Genomic DNA, 17,677 nt, shown 5'->3' with positions numbered 1-17,677 from the left:
TTGCCATAGAGGGGACATGCAGCAGAGGAGTCAGTCAAAGCTCCATTCATCATGAGCATACGGGAGTACATGTAGTACATAGCTGGCCTGTGACGCTACGGTAGAACCGCAAACATGCCGGCAGGGTTAGTGTCATCACGGCAACACAGCTTCAGAAACATAAAAGAGAACGAAAGAGGAGGAAAGGTCTTTGTATCATTACCTTCAGCTTCGTCTATATTAATCTTTTTCTGCTTTCTTTTCTCCGGAGCCTTATGAAGAGAGACAGAGTGGTTGGGTAAAGGACCGCTGCTCGCGACAAGGCTGGGCCCGGCCTTGCCGTTTGCCCCATGGGGGTGGGCGGAAGTGGCTTTCCTTGACTGCCTGTCCTCCCCCTGGGGGCCACAAGGAGAGGGGAGCGGTAGAAGTGTAAAAGTATGGACGAGTGAGCTACTGATGGAGAGGCGGCTGACAACATTTTGATGGAGCATGGGGGCGGTCGGTGTGAATACGGATCCAACTTCCCCCGCCTTGTTATTAATAAAAACGATGTGTGTGAACATTTCCAATGGTGCATGTTCAAAATGGACGCCTCATTCGGAAAATGATAAATGGTTGTAATGATAATGACAACATTTGACAAAATCACTCAAAAAAGTACATTTTGCAATGTACTTAAATGTGTCCAGGTTTTTTGAAATGATAAAAAGAATTGAGCACTATAAAGCAGCGGTCTCCAACACTTTTTGCACAATCAACGGTTCTTTAATAGTACAATGTGGAGGATTGTTTTGGAAACGTCCAGGAAAGCGTAACTCGAACAAGCTCGGAGGATGTGAATCACTTATCGTGATGAAAACTGAAATTTAGTAAGAAGGGTATTTTTGCGGCTGCTAGACTTTTGACAAGAACAAGAATGTTTGATCGTATAACGCCTATACTGGCTCACCTGCACTTGTCATGTGATCATGTTCTGTTTAGTTATGTTACCTCGTTCATTTGGACTCATGCACCTGTTAATCACCACAGCATTATTTAAGCCAGTCAGTCAGCCTGGCGACATCACCTTCGACACACCCATGCTATCCATGCTGATGATCCATGTTCCTTTACTGTTCCAAGTAAGTTTTTCGTTATTCATGCCATAGTGAAAGTTTTGTTTTATGGCCATAGTTTTGCCTTAGTGAAAGTTTTTGTTTTCATAGCCAAGTTTTGAAGCACTCTGAGAGCGCCTTTTGTTTGTTCCTTTTTATAGTAAAATTAAAATATGTCATTACCTTCACGTCGTGTCCGGTCCAATCGCTTTGCACCACGGGAAAACCAACCAAACCATAGTCCACGCCTTGACAGCACTGCCTTTAAGGTTTTACTACTTTTGTATAATCAATCAATCAATGTTTACTTAGCCCTAAATCACGAGTGTCTCACAGGGCTGCACAAACCACAAAGACATCCTTGGCTCAGATCCCACATCAGGGCAAGAAAAAACTCAACTTAATGGGATGACAATGAGAAACCTTGGAAAAGACCGCAGTAGAGTTTAGTATAAAATACTAAACAGTCTAGTTCCATCCTATCTTGCTGATTGTATTGTACCATAGGTCCCGGCAAAAAATCGGAGTTCTAAGAACTCCGGCTTTTTTGTGATTACCAGAGCCCAAAAACAGTTTGCGGGGTACAGAGCTTTTTTTATTCGAGCTCCAGTACTCTGGAATGCCCTCCCGGTATCAGTTAGAGATGCTACATCAGTAGAAGCATTTAAGTCCCATCTTAAAACTCATTTGTATACGCCAGCCTTTAAATAGACGCCCCTTTTAGACCAGTTGATCTGCCATCTCTTTTCTGCTCTGCCCCCCTCTCCTGCGTGGAGATGTTTTTAAGTGACCACAAATGATGCGCTAGCTCTTCAAAGTCCTGACCACTCCGAGGTTTTTCATTGTAGCCCATTGGGTTGAGTTTTTTTCTTGCCCTGATGTGGGATCTGAGCCGAGGATGTTGTTGTGGCTTGTGCTGCTTTTTGAGACACTTGGGACTAAGGGCTATATAAATAAACGTTTATTGATTGATTGATTGAATTTCTTTTTGTTGCCAGTGTTAAAGTCTTTTGATTTTTGATTCACAATGTCAAGGGCTAGCTTGTGACTTTAATTCAGGGGTTCCCAAATGTTTTAACGCCAGGCAACGCATTCTTAGAATACCAATACAAAAAAAGTGGAATAAAAGAGCAAATAGGTGTAAAATAACTAGACCAGGTTGAAATGTTGATCCTAAAAATTTTAAGCCAACACAATTGCAGATGATAAATGATAAATGGGTTGTACTTGTATAGCGCTTTTCTACCTTCAAGGTACTCAAAGCGCTTTGACACTACTTCCACATTTACACATTCACACACACATTCACACACTGATGGAGGGAGCTGCCATGCAAGGCGCCAACCAGCACCCATCAGGAGCAAGGGTGAAGTGTCTTGCCCAAGGACACAACGGACGTGACGAGGTTGGTACTAGGTGGGAATTGAACCAGGGACGCTCGGGTTGCGCACGGCCACTCTTCCACTGCGCCACGCAGTACTGAACTTATTCATATGTATTATTTAAAAAATGTAGATATAACAGCAGTCTGTTCTTTGGGGCAAAATATATATATATATATATATATATATATACACACGCACTTAGTTTTGTTTTGTGATTATATTCTATTTTTTTTTATTTTTAAAAACGTTTTCTAACCTTACACGAGGTCTATTTGTTGTTGGGGGATATTGTTTATAGAACCAGTGATACTGAACATTTGAATGTTTTTGTGGGAAAAAAAGAAAAATTAGGATCTGCCTTAATCAAAATATGTTTACAAAAAAAAATACTATACGTAATTAGGCCTCATTCCATGTGATCCATGGCCAAGTGGTTGGGGACCGCTGCTATGAAAGGCAAAAGACAAGCGAGGTGGTCATGGACAACCACAGATCTTGACCCCGTACATTACCAGCACAGTGACACACAGCACAACATCCACTGATCTACAGCCACACTACAGAAGCAAATTAAAACGCCACATGAGAGAAGCAGATTAACGGAACAGCAATAAAAATCCACCACAGATTGTCATCATTTACACATTAAGATCCCTGCAAAACCAGCAAAACAAACTCCACGGTGCTCCCACTACCAACTAGCCATCAGTCTTATGGCCCGATTGTTACGGAAGAAAGAAATTACAAAGCAGAGGAAAAGGTTGCTGATGCATTGGGCCACAGACAGACAACAGAAATAGACCATGAGGATCTTTGAGTGACAAGAATCACTGCCCGACATAAAAAACAGATGCAAACACATAGACAAACACACATATAGGCTGGATGCTACCAAGGACATATGTCATACACCTGTGCACATTTATAACACCTTGCAAACAGGCACGGGTCACTGAGGACAGCAGAAGAGACACTTAGTAGCGTGATATCATCAACCAGGAAGTGGAGACATTCAGTTGGTTATGGAACGTTCCGGAGACAGGAGAAAATACAAAAATCAAAAATAAAAAAGCTGGGGGGATCTTACTGTTGTTGATTGGTTTCTGCTTGTAGAAGCCTGGGTGTGGCTTTTAGATGGAGCTGGGTGACAGACAAGAAGGCAGACGCACCAACGCCATTAAAAATCAAACTTTTTGGTGAGAAAAACACAGCAGGTGTGATTTTGTTACCTTTTCCCGATGTGTTATCCGCTGAATCCAAAACAACTCTCAACCCATCCAGGTTGGATATAGGAAGACCTAAATCTAAGGGCTCGGATTCACCACTCTGGCAACACACCACTTAAATAAACATGTGAACAAAAACAGTAAACAATGTTTAGGTTAGCAAAAAAGTGGACTTACGATGCGTGCCACCAAATCTGAGAGGTGTAGACCATATTTGGCCACCACAGGCCTGAGAACCTCCGTCACTGGCTTGGTGGGCTTGGCCTTAAGGCCCACTGAGCGGTTTATAGGGACCAAGTCCAGCCTGGAAAAAAGGACAACAGAGTTCCAATTATAAAAAAGGCTTGAGGTGAATATGGGTGTAAAAGTCAAAATGCAAAAAAGGACAGAACATTCCTGACCTGAAAAGAGTGCGCTTTTCAAGTCTGAGGTCTCGAGAGCACAAAGTCATACAGTCTTGGTCCAGAACAAGTGGCTGAAAGACAAGGCAGGGAAAGTTCTGAAATGCACTGTTGGACACGGTTACGCAATAATATGAAAGAAAGAGGCGGTGCTATATCTTTACCACAATCTCAAGTTGACCAACTTTTGGCAGAATAACTTTTCGATGAACTTCACTTCAAATCCTGCCTCATCAATAACACGAGCATCCACATTTGCGAGCATTTGCACGGCAGACTAACTAAACCCTAAACCAGTGAAGGTGGTATGTTGTGTAAATTATTAAATTAAAACAGAAAACATTGATTTGCAATTCCTTTTCATCTTATATTCAATTGAGTAGACTGCAAAGACAAGATATTTAATGTTCGAACTAAGAAACTTGTTTTTTTTTTCAAATAATCAATAACTTAGATTTTAATATAAGCAACACATTGCAAAAGAGTTGGCACAGGGGCATTTTTACCACTGTGTTACATGTACTTTCCTTTTAACAAGACTCAGTAAATGTTTGGGAACTGAGGAGACCATTTTTTTAAGCTTTTCAGGTGGAAATATTTCCCATTCTTGCTCGATGTACAGCTTAAGTTGTCTCTATTGTCTCCATCGTCATATTTTTAATGGGAGACAAGTCTGATACAGTCTAGTACCCGCACTCTTTTACTACGAAGCCACGCTGTTGTAAAACGTGCAGAATGTGGCTTGACATTGTCTTGCTGAAATAAGCAGGGGCGTCCATGATAACGTTGCTTGGATGGAAACATATGTAGCTCCAAAACCTGTATGTACCTTTCAGCATAAATGGTGCCTTCACAGATGTGTAAGTTACCCATGCCTTGGGCACTAATGCACCCCCATACCATCACACATGCTGGCTTTTCAACTTTTTGCCTATAACAATCCGGATGGTTATTTTCCTTTTTGTTCCGAGGGCATGACATCCACAGTTTCCAAAAAATATTTGAAATGTGGACTCATCAGACCACAGAACACTTTTCCACTTTGTATCAGTCCATCTTAGATGAGCTCGGGCCCAGCGAAGCCGGTGGCGTTTCTGGGTGTTGCTGATAATTGGCTTTGGCTTTGCATAGCATGTTGCTTTTGGATGCAGTACCGCCCGAGGAATCGAAGGTCACGTGCAGTGATTTCTCCAGATTCTCTGAAACTTTTGACGATATTACAAACCTTATATGGTGAAATCCCTAAATTCCTTGCAATAGGTCATTGTGACAATTTGCTCACGCATTTGTTCACAAAGTGGTGACCCTCGCCCCATCCTTGTTTGTGAATGATTGAGCATTTCATAAAAGCTGCTTTTATACCCAATCATGGCACCCACCTGTTCCCAATTTGCCTGTTCACCAGTGGAATGTTCCAAATAAGTGTTTGATGAGCATTCCTCAACTTTTTCAGTCTTTTTTGCCACTTGTGCCAGCTTTTTTTAACCATGTTGCAGGCATCAAATTCCAAATGAGCTAATAATTGCAAAAAATAAAGTTTTCTAGTTTGAACGTTAAGTATCTTGTCTTTGCAGTTTATTCAATTGAATCAAGGTTGGAAAGGATTTGCTAATCATTGTATTTTCTTTTTATTTACGATTTACACAACATGTCAACTTCACTGGTTTTGGAGTTTGTAAACCAGCAGAGGAGCAATGAGGTGACAGGTGTCTCATTTTCTTTGCTTCAAACAATCACACTGTAAAAATAGCCGCTCGGCGAGTTTTTATGAGAAAAAGTGAGAAGGACAGCAGTTTTTTTCATTCAGGGCACAGCAAATGAAGTGCAATCGCAGCACAAACCTGACAATTCGACTACGACCCTGTCTACAATTCCATTTTTCATTATCATTCCTTAGTAGTGAGTAATTAGACATTTTATCTTATAAAATTCATTAAATAAGTGTGGGGCATTTTGAGGGCCTAAACCTGAATTGTGCTTCTATGCATTTTGGCTTGTTAGCTTTCTTTGTCAGAAGCAAACAATAGTAATTGGCTTCTGAGGCCTAATATAATCCAATAATTACAATAATCACTTTTATTGCAAAGTTGATCCAAAATCAAAGGCAACCTCAATGTCAAACTAGCAGAATGTACGCTATGAGCCTGCGTAGCATACAGTAGTGCATCAATGCAGCAGAATCATAAAAAAAAAAAAAAGGTTTTAAGGGTGTCTCATTTACTCACGTGTATTTGCTTTTTGTGGGCGGTCTCGGAACATACTCCTGATCGACAGCACTACATTGGAACATCTACAGTCCAATGCCCTTTAAATTGTACATTTCGGACTTTGACCAAACATTTCTAGAGTAATATTCCTCAAAAGATACATATACTGAAACTTAGTACCTCATTAGCATTCCTCACAGGACCTCAAGTTCAGCAGCTATCCAATTATTAAAGTTTTTCTTTTTTAATAAGTTAAAAGATAAGATGCAAGAGGCATACAGTATCTGCAACATGAGACACCATTGCACTAATCTTTTGTCATTGAAGATAAGAGGGTTTTTTTGTTTTTACACTGTCATCTAATTGTGGTTAACCTATTTCTACACCTGTGTGACAGTTAAAAATGTTAAAATCAGGGCTACATCTATCGACTATTTTACAAATCTATCGATGAGTTTCTTCGATGAATTGAGTAATCGAAGAAAACCTACTATACAGCCCCAATGCGTATTTGAAGTAAAATTGTTGAAATAAACATATATTTTTCTGCCTGCTATAACCAACATTCTTTTTTTCTAATAAATGCACATTACCTACATTGAAATGACACTTTCAACATGTATGCATTAATAAAAAGAAAAAAAACCTGCCTGCCACTAGATAGGTCATAGCACCCACAGACCACCATGTGCACCCTATTTCAGCAGCCGTGCGCAAACTATTTCCATGTATTTAAAATTCCGGACACTCCAGAGATTTTAAAATGTTTTTCATTAGTTACACTATATATCAAAGCTTTTTTCTTATCTAATTATTGATTAATCGTTGCAAATTAATTTAAAAAACATATACCGTATTTTTCGGAGTATAAGTCGCTCCGGAGTATAAGTTGCACCTGCCGAAAATGCATAATAAAGAAAAGAAAAAAACCCACATATAAGTCGCACCGGAGTATAAGTCGCACCTGCCGAAAATGCATAATAAAGAAAAAAAAAACACATATAAGTCGCACTGGAGTATAAGTCGCACCTGCCGAAAATGCATAATAAAGAAAAGAAAAAAAAAACACATATAAGTCGCACTGGAGTATAAGTCGCACCTGTCGAAAATGCATAATAAAGAAAAAAAAAAAACACATATAAGTCGCACCGGAGTATAAGTCGCACCTGCCGAAAATGCATAATAAAGAAGGAAAAAAAACATATAAGTGGCACTGGAGTATAAGTCTCATTTCTTGCGAAAATGTATTTGATAAAACCCAACACCAAGAATAGACATATAAAAGGCAATTTAAAATAAATAAAGGATAGTGAACAACAGGCTGAATAAGTGTAGGTTATATAGCGGATAAATAACCAACTGAGAAGGTATGTTAACCTAACATATTATGGTAAGAGTCATTGAAATAACTATAACATATAGAACATGCTATACCTTTACCAAACTATCTGTCACTCCTAATCCATAAATCCCATGAAATCTTATATGTCTAGTCTCTTACGTGAATGAGCTAAATAATATTATTTGATATTGTACGGTAATGTGTTAATAATGTCACACATAAGTCGCACCCCCGGCCAAACTATGAAAAAAACTGCGACTTAAAGTCCGAAAAATACGGTAAGTAGGTCTTCATCACATCTGGCCTGCCATATCATTAAATGTGGCTTTTGGAAGTCTTATAAAAGTATTTTTATCATTTCTCCCTAAATGTATTTGTTCTTTACATTTAAAAAAAAAAATACAGTACAAGTAGTGCATGCAATGGTATATCTTTTAAACTTTAATAATATCTAATAATGCAACAAATATTGTATTATCAAAATGTTTTCGATAGTATAGAAATCATAATAATACAGTAATATACTGAAAAAAAAACAAACATACAAAAACAACCTTATAATTTATGTTACAATTGTGGTGACTGAGATGCCAGTCTAGTTTTTTTTTTGCAAAATCAAACTTTCTTTTTTTTCTTAACAGTGTATGTAAAAAAATATATTTTAATCAAATGCATATGCAATTGTATAATAACATCATAACCAATATATTCATACATTTTTCACGGTTACAAAAGGCCCTCTGAGGGCAGCTAAAACTGCCATTAGTGAAAACAAGTTGGACGCCCTGTGCCTTAGAATATGCTGGCTATTGCAGGCTTTGCCATCTTAAAATAAATCAAATTTGACTATTGTACACATGACCTGTGTGATCTGATACTACACATAATTCTAGGACCACTTCAGTTCTATTTGTGTTGTACCTTCTCCCCTCCGACCAAAAAGAGGTCGATAGCTGCCAGGTTGATGCAGAGCTTCTCACAGAGGCCCAGCAACAAGTCCCTGATGGACACACCGGCTCTTAGCGGCACGGAGCAACACGAACCGTCTGGCAAGTTTATGTTACATTGCCTAAGGGGGGCGCTGCCTCCACTGCGCTCTGATACCCCCACACGCGAAACATCTCCCTGAAAAAGATAAACCATGTCATAAAGAGACAGTGGCCAAAGTGATTAAGAATGACAAGAAACAGCAATGAAAGTACGGAGTACTATAAACCCTTAGTGACTGACTACATGATGTTTATTTTTAGTCTTCCCAGACTCACTTCATTCTTCCCAGATCCAGATGTCCCAAGCTCGAGACTGGCACCTGACGACAGTGAACCCTGGGATTCCCGGCGACCGTTGCTACCAGCAAAATCTGAAAAACAACATCCTTAGCAAACTCCAGAAAATTGAAGAAACAAACAGGATGTGGAAACATTTTTACGCGTGCAAGTGTATTCTTAGAAACTCATGTTTGTTGTTATTGTGGAACAAAAGCATGTGATGTGTTGAAAAAGTGATACATGTTTTACTTTGAAGATTCCAAACACTACTGACTCTCATGGCTAAACACTGGAAAGGCCTGACCTACTAACGGTTTGCTGTATAAAAACATTAAAACACGTGCAAACCTAATTGCTCACGCAAAACGGTTTTACTAAACGTATGCGCAAAACGCGTCTCTTATAGTAAATGAGCAAAATAGTGTGACGTAGATTACATAGCGCTTTTTTCTTGTGACTCAAAGTGCTTTATATAGTGAAACCCATTATCTAAGTTGTATTTATACAAGTGTGGGGGGCACTGGGAGCAGGTGGGCAAAGTGTCTTGCTGAAGGACACAACGGCAGTGACTAGGATGGCAGAAGCGGGGATTCAACCTGCAACCCCCAAGTTTCTGTCACGGCCACTCTACCAACCGACACATATCGTCCATTCAGCAATGACATTTTATAATTCTATAGCTACTGGATGACTTAAGGGGCTGATTAAAGCAAATGTAAGACATTTGTTTGAGGGGCTGCAGGTATTTTTGGTGGTGTTTGTTTTCATATGAAAGCTATAATATTATAATGTGAATACACAGTATAATATATATAATATATTTCATATATAATGTATAGGAAAAAAAACTTCTTGTAATATTAATTTACTTGCGTCGGGATCATTTCAGGCGCACCATCACAACACCACAGCCCCTCCCAGAGCACAATCCTGTGCTAAAAATAGTGTCTGCTGTCTAGATTGCGTTTCTATGCTGCAGAAAAGATGGTGTAAAATACAGATGTTTGCTGCTAGTTCAACAACACTGGAAAGCAGCACAGGTGTGGAGGGAAATGAGTGTTTCCATGGTGACGTCCGGTCATACACGCAAAATCCCCGTTTAAATAGGGCAGTGTGCACCACTTCTTCACTTGTTATTATTTGTACATGCAGTTTTTAATAGATCCCCCGCAACACGCCCACTAATAGTAATCGCATTTCTATAGTTTGTACACACTATTTAGAAATTGTTATTTGAATCTTACTAGATCAGGTGCTAAGGCCATACCGCTTAGTCATTTTGGAGGTATTTATTAAATCAAGGGTGTCCTCGTTGCCCCAAAATGTCTCTGTCAAACACCAGAAAAGTGAACGTAACCCTTTTGAATAGTTTTTACCTCTGTTTCTTACGGTTTGTTGAGTTAGCACTTTGAGTTAGCTCTTTTCAACACATTTCAAGTGTTTTTTTTTACCAGAGAATGGGCTGGTTCTATTTTTGGCCAAAGTAAAACGAAGAAAACAACCTGAAGTTGTCTTTGTTTTTAAGTTATCATGCCATGACTTTACCATTCCGGCCCACTTGGTAATAGATTTTCCTCCATGCGGCCTCTATGCTAAAATGAGTTTCACATCCCTGTATTAGATGAGGATGACAATGTCTTGGCAGAGAAAGAAGCTTTTCAAAAAAAGAGTGAACATTATGCAGGGAGAAGAAAATGTACTGACTGTAATTAAAGTCGGTCAGTTCCCGTTTCTTCGGCCCTTTGCCAAAGCTCCTGTTGCGGGACCAGGAAAAAAACATGCCCTTTCTCCGGTCCCCTGAATCATCCCGGCTGTCATCATTTAAAGATCGGCCTGACTTGCTGCGTTTGTCCTCCTGCAAAACCCAAACAGGAAAAAAGGAAATGAGTCGAGAGCGGATTTAAAGTCGTTTTGATATAGCGCAGTGCTTACCTTCTTGGGTGTGGACAAGTTGGAGCGGTCTGAGCCTGTGGTGCTGTGTTTGGAGGTGGGACTGCTGGGGATGTGGTAAGGATCAGGCAGGGGCCGGCCCTCCACCTCTGCTAACATACATTCTTGGTAAAGCAGAGACTTGAGGAAGCGTGTGTAGCTGTCGAACTTCATCAGGTTGAAGATCTAAAAGGGGAAAGAGTAAAGAACGTCTGGATAATAAAAGAAAAGAGAGGGAGGAACAACAATCCATCCATAGAACATTGATAAGGGAAAACCCCATTAAAAAGGTCATAGAATTAGATAAAAAGAAGCATCAACTAAAAAAATAAGACATTTATTGAGATTGTGTTTCGCCTCAGAAGCCATTTAAAGAAAAAGGAGTACTTATCTCCACCTTGAACATAAATGGTGAGATGATAGACTATGTAGTTTGTTGGTTGGTTTGTGAGCAGGACGACATAAAAGACACACTTATTTTTACGTTTTGTTTAATCCATTTGAACTAGGGCCGAATGTTTAGGGTTTGGAATAGTAAATTACTTTATTTATGTGGCGCTATTCTTGCATCAATGTTGTTTAAAATGCTTTTACAATGTCACCTCATTCCCACCTCATTCATTATGACTTTTACTTAAGTCACACAACACAACATCATGATGAGCTACTGTAGTGAGGGTTCAGTATCTTGCTGCTAATGCAACAACCTTCATGTTGAGAAATGACCACTTTACCACTAAAGCGGGCACTAGGGCTGCAACGATTAATCGAATAATTAGAGAAAATATTTGATGAATAAAAATAAATATATAAAATCCAGAACACATTGAGTGCCCGGAGGGTGTGTGGGTGCCATGATTTGTGTGGCGGAAAACAGCGGGAAAAGTTTTTTATTTTATTTTTTTATCGATGCACACATGTTAAAAGTTAGATTTTAATGTTGATGATGTGCATTTATGAGACAAAAGGTTATGGCAAGAAGTATTTTCCCTAAAATACAAATTGGGGCAATAATGTATGTCTTATCCCAGTGATTCTCCAACTGTCATTTGCAGGCTACATCTAGTCAATCAACCAAACTTTATTTATAAAGTGTTTTTCATACATAAAAGAAATCAACGCAAAGTGCTTTACAAAGTTAAAAACAATACCCCGGTGACCCATATCCCCCATTTTCACCCACGTACGCACGGACACAGATACCAAACACAGACACACACACACACACACATATACATACACATACACGTACACAAGCACACACACAATCAACTATATGGACAAATGATAGCATGGCTGAGTACAGAGGAGACATATGAGTAAACACCATCACAGGAGCCATCTGCACCAGAAGGTCATCAGACCATGGCCACCAGGACGCTGACACAAAAGCGCCCCCACAAGCACGGCCGATAACCCCTGAGGCAGATGGCTCATCTGAGGAACGTTGGAAAATAAAAAGGATAAAACTTGTAAAATAGTAAGAACCATGAGTAGAGATAAAGAATAAAATACAAGTAAGACATATGAAGCCTAATAGACAAAAAAAGAAGTAAAAAAGTTAAATTATATTAATATACAGTTAATAAATAATAAATAAATAAAATATTGCATAACTAATTAGTAGGGCTGGGCAACGATTAAAATTTTTAATCGAAGTTAATCGCACTATTTCTCCGATTAATCGCGATTAACTGCATTGTATACACAAAGCCCAATAATGAATTCAAAAGTAGTGTGTAGTGCACCTTTATTGGAATATTCTCCCACATGAACAAAAGCGCCAAAACATTTGTTGTGCAAACACAATTTAAATCAGTCCTTGTTAAACAGTAGCAGTTAAATAGCATATTTTATGAAAATCAACTCCAAAAATGTAAATACATACATTTAAGCTTATTGCCACTGCCAGGGTATTTAAGTTATCCTGTTTGTTATGGAAAATAAATATAATCTACATACAAATCTCTGATCCACAATCATAACATCTGAACAGGCAATATCTGAGGTAACAGCAGAAACATTTTTTTTATCAGGGATCTTATGTTTAAAAAACCTATATTATAGGTAGTGGGCTGTTTTAGGGAATTTTTGATCAAATTATCCGTAGTAGCAATATTAATAATGTTGTGTTTATTCTGCGTAGTGCACTTAAAATAATTATGACCATATCTAGGAATTGATATGATGGGAATTTTCCGATTGTTTGCTTGGTGCTTTGATAAACTGAACGCATCATATACATGGTACTATATTGTGATGTTATGAGCCAGGGAATAAAAGAACTACCCTACCCAGCATGCAACAGGAGTGAGGAGCATGTATAGGTTGTGTCGCCATGACGGCATCTTGTATGTTGTGATATGCACGCTCTGAAAGCAAACGTTAAGAACTCAGCCAACACTCCTGGTCTGCATTATTCATAAATAGACAGACAACACATATACTCCGCTGCTTCACAGGCCGCTGGATGTAGCCGGCAAAGTATTCCCATGCTAGCTAGCCGCTCTAGCAAGCACGCCTCATTCAGTCCAAAACGGCCCGATCTATCCACATCCAGAATTGTCTGGCGGTCGTAAGTGATCCCGGAGTGACCACGCTGTAAGCCAGCCAGGAAATTTGCAGAATTGTCCGGTATTTTTGCCAAATGTTCCATCTTTACCAAGAGCCCCTCCACGCCGAAGTACATCCGGGAGATGCCATCTTGTTAAGAAAAGGCGTTCACAAAATAAAAGCATGTAAACAACATACGCAAATGTGCGATAAAATAATTGTCGGCGTTAATAGATTGATGAGTTAACTCGTAATTAACGCATTAATTTGCCCACCCCTACTAATTAGATAAAAAGTAATGGTAGTATAAAGTAGTGGTACACCAAAGAATAACTTAGTAATTAAATGACTACTCTTTTCACCTTAAACGCCACAAAATGCCATAAAAACATGGCTTTATTTTTAGACAAACTTTGTGAGTTTTCCTTTTTTAATTGTTTTATGTATCCTCACTGCTCGCTTCAATGTGTTCTTAATATAGTACATATTCCAAGAGACCCACCTGTAACTGTTGCTCCTTGAACATGTTTGGACGCGGGGCGTTGAGGATGTCGTCAGCGAGCTGAGCTTGACTGTCTATGTTGACAGGAGTGGTGGCTTTACTTGACAAGAAGCTATTATAGATTTCCCGGGCTCGCTGAGACAACTGGAAAAAAGACAGGAAACCAAAATAACACCTAATATATAATCGCTTAAAGGACATTTGTGGCAACGAAATATATGCACGTTATGTACTGTACCTGTTTCTTGTCATTTTCCGGGACGTGGCTGAAGAACTCACATGCCTGCCAGAACAGAATATTCTCCTCACTGAATTCTTTCTTAAGGAATTCCTGCAGCAAGAAATGTGGAAGAATAAAACTAATGTGCATAAAGGTTCGGGTTTGTTAAGAAAAATGGATTCTGGGTCAGTTTTTATTGGGTCTTTAAATGTGCAAGTCAAATTTTATTCTTGTGCAAAAACACATGTTCTCTGCAAAGAGCGTTCATTCATGTCTGGTGTGCTATTTGTCATTAGTAAATGTACTTTTTATGTCAATGTTAGCGCATTAAATAATTGGATCCATGACGTTTTAGCCACTGCAGAGAACAACATTTTTAAAATGGGTCTTGAAACCAAAGTTCGGACAATTTGAAGAGAAGAAAATTAACAACCCAAAAAAAAGCAACAAAAAAGCCTACAGTATTGTAAATGTAACGATATGACATGTAAGAATACTGTACATACAGTAGGTACAGTATATAAGTCAGAAATAGGGGATGAACAGGTCAACAATCTAAACATGGCTAATTGTTGGACACCAGCATGCAAAGAGTGGACAAATGTATTGGAACCAGAGTTAAGAGACTTCACACCTGAAGTCCCTTAAAAACAGTTAATTCTGTCACTACTTTTATGGAAACAATTCAGTTTTTCCATGTAAAGAGTACTACAGTAGTACCTAAACTTACGAGTTCAATTGCTCCTATGACAGAGCTCTTAACTCAAATCAACGTCTCCTGTTGATCTGAATCCCAATCAATTTATTGATGCTCGCCCCTCCCCTAAAACATCCAAATCTTAACATGTAACAAACTTTTAGATACAAAACATTGTATGCGAACAACACAATATAATATACTACTAACAATTACAGCAATTTTATGAACTATCGTAATAATAATGTGCAGTATTTACCTTGGGGAGTGGATGTCTATGGTATCTCCTTATGGCTACTTCTCCGTCACACCATCAGCAGATTACCCATATTTTCAAGGATAAATGTCTGACGCTTATTTATCATTTAACATTTTTAGCTGGCATTTGACTTATTTTGCTTCAGTATGATGTGAAAGGGATAAGCAGTAGAAAATGGATGGATGGATGATGCAGACAAGCTGTGATACGCTTCATCTGCTTCTTCACTAAGTCAGCTACACGCTCAGTCATGTTTTTGATGATTTATGTTTTTAATTCAATGAATATCATCCACTTCTTCTTGAAAGGTTGTAAAATACTTGTTTCTAGAACTCTTCTAAAGTTGGAAGCATGTAATGGTACATCCTTGACTGGTCACAAGTTAATCACAAGGCACATATAAATAAACAACCATTCACACTCACATGCATGGTTATGGACAATTTACAGTCTCCAATTAGCCTAACATGCATGTTTTGAAGTATGGGAAGAAGCTGGTGTACCCAGAAAAAACATGCAACCACAGGAAGAAAATGCGAACTCTACACAGAAATGTCCAAACGAAGATTTAAAGCAGGGGTCCCCAAACTACGACGCACGGAGCGTCCAAAATCCTGCCCGCGGGAAGTCCCAAGTAAAAAAAAAAAATATATATATATATAGCTTTTTGTATTATTATTTTTTCAAATATGTCCTTTCTAATCCATTTTCTACGGCTCCTAGCCTCTCAGGCAAATAATCTTGTCTAAAAATGCATTATATATATCCATGTATATACATTCATCTTCCTCCGCTTATCTGAGGTCGGGTCGCGGGGGCAGCAGCCTAAGCAGGGAAGCCTAAGACTTCCCTCTCCCCAGCCACTTCGTCCAACTCTTCCCGGGGGATCCCGAGGCGTTCCCAGGCCAGCCGGGAGACATAGTCTTCCCAACGTGTCCTGGGTCTTCCCCGTGGCCTCCTACCAGTTGGACGTGCCCTAAACACCTCCCTAGGGAGGCGTTCGGGTGGCATCCTGACCAGATGCCCGAACCACCTCATCTGGCTCCTCTCGATGTGAAGGAGCAGCAGCTTTACTTTGAGTTCCTCCCGGATGGCAGAGCTTCTCACCCTATCTCTAAGGGAGAGACCCGCCACACGGCGGAGGAAACTCATTTGGGCCGCTTGTACCCGTGATCTTATCCTTTCGGTCATGACCCAAAGCTCATGACCATAGGTGAGGATGGGAACGTAGATCGACCGGTAAATTGAGAGCTTTGCCTTCCGGCTCAGCTCCTTCTTCACGAATCGATACAGCACCCGCATCACAGCAATTGAGAGGAGACACAAACACCACACAGAACAAACCAAAAGCAGTGAAACAAAAATGGATATTATCAACAACAGTATCAATATTAATTATAATTTCATCATAGCAGTGATTAAAAATCCCTCATTCACATTATCATTAGACATTTATAAAAATAATAAAAAACAACAATAGTGTCACAGTGGCTTACACTTGCATGGCATCTCATAAACTGGACAACACACTGTGTCCAATGTTTTCACAAAGATAAAATAAGTCATATTTTTGGCTCGTTTAATAGTTAAAACGAATTTCCATTATTGCAATCAGTTGATAAAACAGTGTCCTTTACAATTATAAAAGCTTTTTTTTTTTTTATTAAATCTACTACTCTGCTAGCATGTCAGCAGACTGGGGTAGATCCTGCTGAAATCTATGTATTGAATGAATACAGAATCGTTTTGAATCGTAAAAATATCGTTTTTGAATTGAGAATCGTATCAAATCGAAAAAAATCTATATATTATCGAATCGTTTCTCTGCTCGTCAGGGGATTTTATTATATTATATTTATTATTAAATCCCCTTGAAGAGCAGGGAAACACGCGAAACAGGCTTGTAGTGATGAAATAGCCTCTGTTTTTTTAAATATATACATATACATATACATATATATATATATATATATATATATATATATATATATATATATATATATATATATATATATATATATATATATATATATATATATATATATATATATATACACACACACACACACAGCCCGGCCGCCTGGCCAGATTCTTTTATCCCAAGGCGGCCCCCGAGTTAAAAAGTTTGGGGACCCCAATCTCCAAACTGTGAGGCCAACATGCTCTAATTTGTGAGAGTACAGGAAAGACCAGTTCCATTCTATTCTACATTCCATGTAATATTCGGCTAACAATGTCATTAATCCCAAACATAAACAATGTCCACGCAAACATCAGGTTCAGTGACAGTATGTTACCGAGAAGTAGCGCACTCCCACGGGGTCCTGCAGCAGCCTCTCGAAGCAAACAGCCCAGCTTGCCACTCTCCTCTCAGTGTGGCGCCGGTGACTCTGGACACTGGGGAGGCTGGCATTGCTGTTCAGACTGTTGTCACTGCTGCAGCCCTGCAGCTCCACGTTGTTCAGTTCTGCATACACACACACACACACACACACACACATGCTGTGATGGTGGCCTTATTTAAGGATGTAACCGTTCCCAGCAGCTTTGCTTTTTTGGCTGCAACGTTAAGGTAGAAAAGTGCAATACAACAAAACCCAAAACCAGTGAAGTTG

The 17,677-nt window shown here is 39.2% G+C and overlaps 1 protein-coding gene across 3 annotated transcripts in view; it reads right to left on the bottom strand.

Moving 5' to 3' along the window:
* The window catches only part of rgs12b (regulator of G protein signaling 12b), a 137,642-nt gene that overhangs the window by 17,603 nt on the left and 102,362 nt on the right, over positions 1 to 17,677 (bottom strand). For 2 of the 3 annotated variants that reach the window (XM_061881361.1, XM_061881362.1), the window contains exons 7-17: positions 17,360 to 17,529; positions 14,125 to 14,217; positions 13,887 to 14,030; positions 10,835 to 11,017; positions 10,607 to 10,757; positions 8,900 to 8,994; positions 8,556 to 8,759; positions 4,086 to 4,159; positions 3,862 to 3,988; positions 3,688 to 3,784; positions 3,546 to 3,598 (exon numbers count right to left, since the gene is read on the bottom strand). In XM_061881361.1, the coding sequence (XP_061737345.1) occupies positions 3,546 to 3,598; positions 3,688 to 3,784; positions 3,862 to 3,988; positions 4,086 to 4,159; positions 8,556 to 8,759; positions 8,900 to 8,994; positions 10,607 to 10,757; positions 10,835 to 11,017; positions 13,887 to 14,030; positions 14,125 to 14,217; positions 17,360 to 17,529 (1,391 nt within the window). Of the gene's footprint in view, positions 1 to 202; positions 375 to 3,545; positions 3,599 to 3,687; positions 3,785 to 3,861; positions 3,989 to 4,085; positions 4,160 to 8,555; positions 8,760 to 8,899; positions 8,995 to 10,606; positions 10,758 to 10,834; positions 11,018 to 13,886; positions 14,031 to 14,124; positions 14,218 to 17,359; positions 17,530 to 17,677 lie in introns of all 3 variants that reach the window. The other variant, XM_061881360.1, reaches the window with a different exon arrangement.

This window comes from Nerophis ophidion, linkage group LG20 (assembly GCF_033978795.1).
Source record: "Nerophis ophidion isolate RoL-2023_Sa linkage group LG20, RoL_Noph_v1.0, whole genome shotgun sequence".
Taxonomy (NCBI): Eukaryota; Metazoa; Chordata; class Actinopteri; order Syngnathiformes; family Syngnathidae; genus Nerophis; species Nerophis ophidion.
This window is presented reverse-complemented; position numbering and strand designations above follow the sequence as displayed.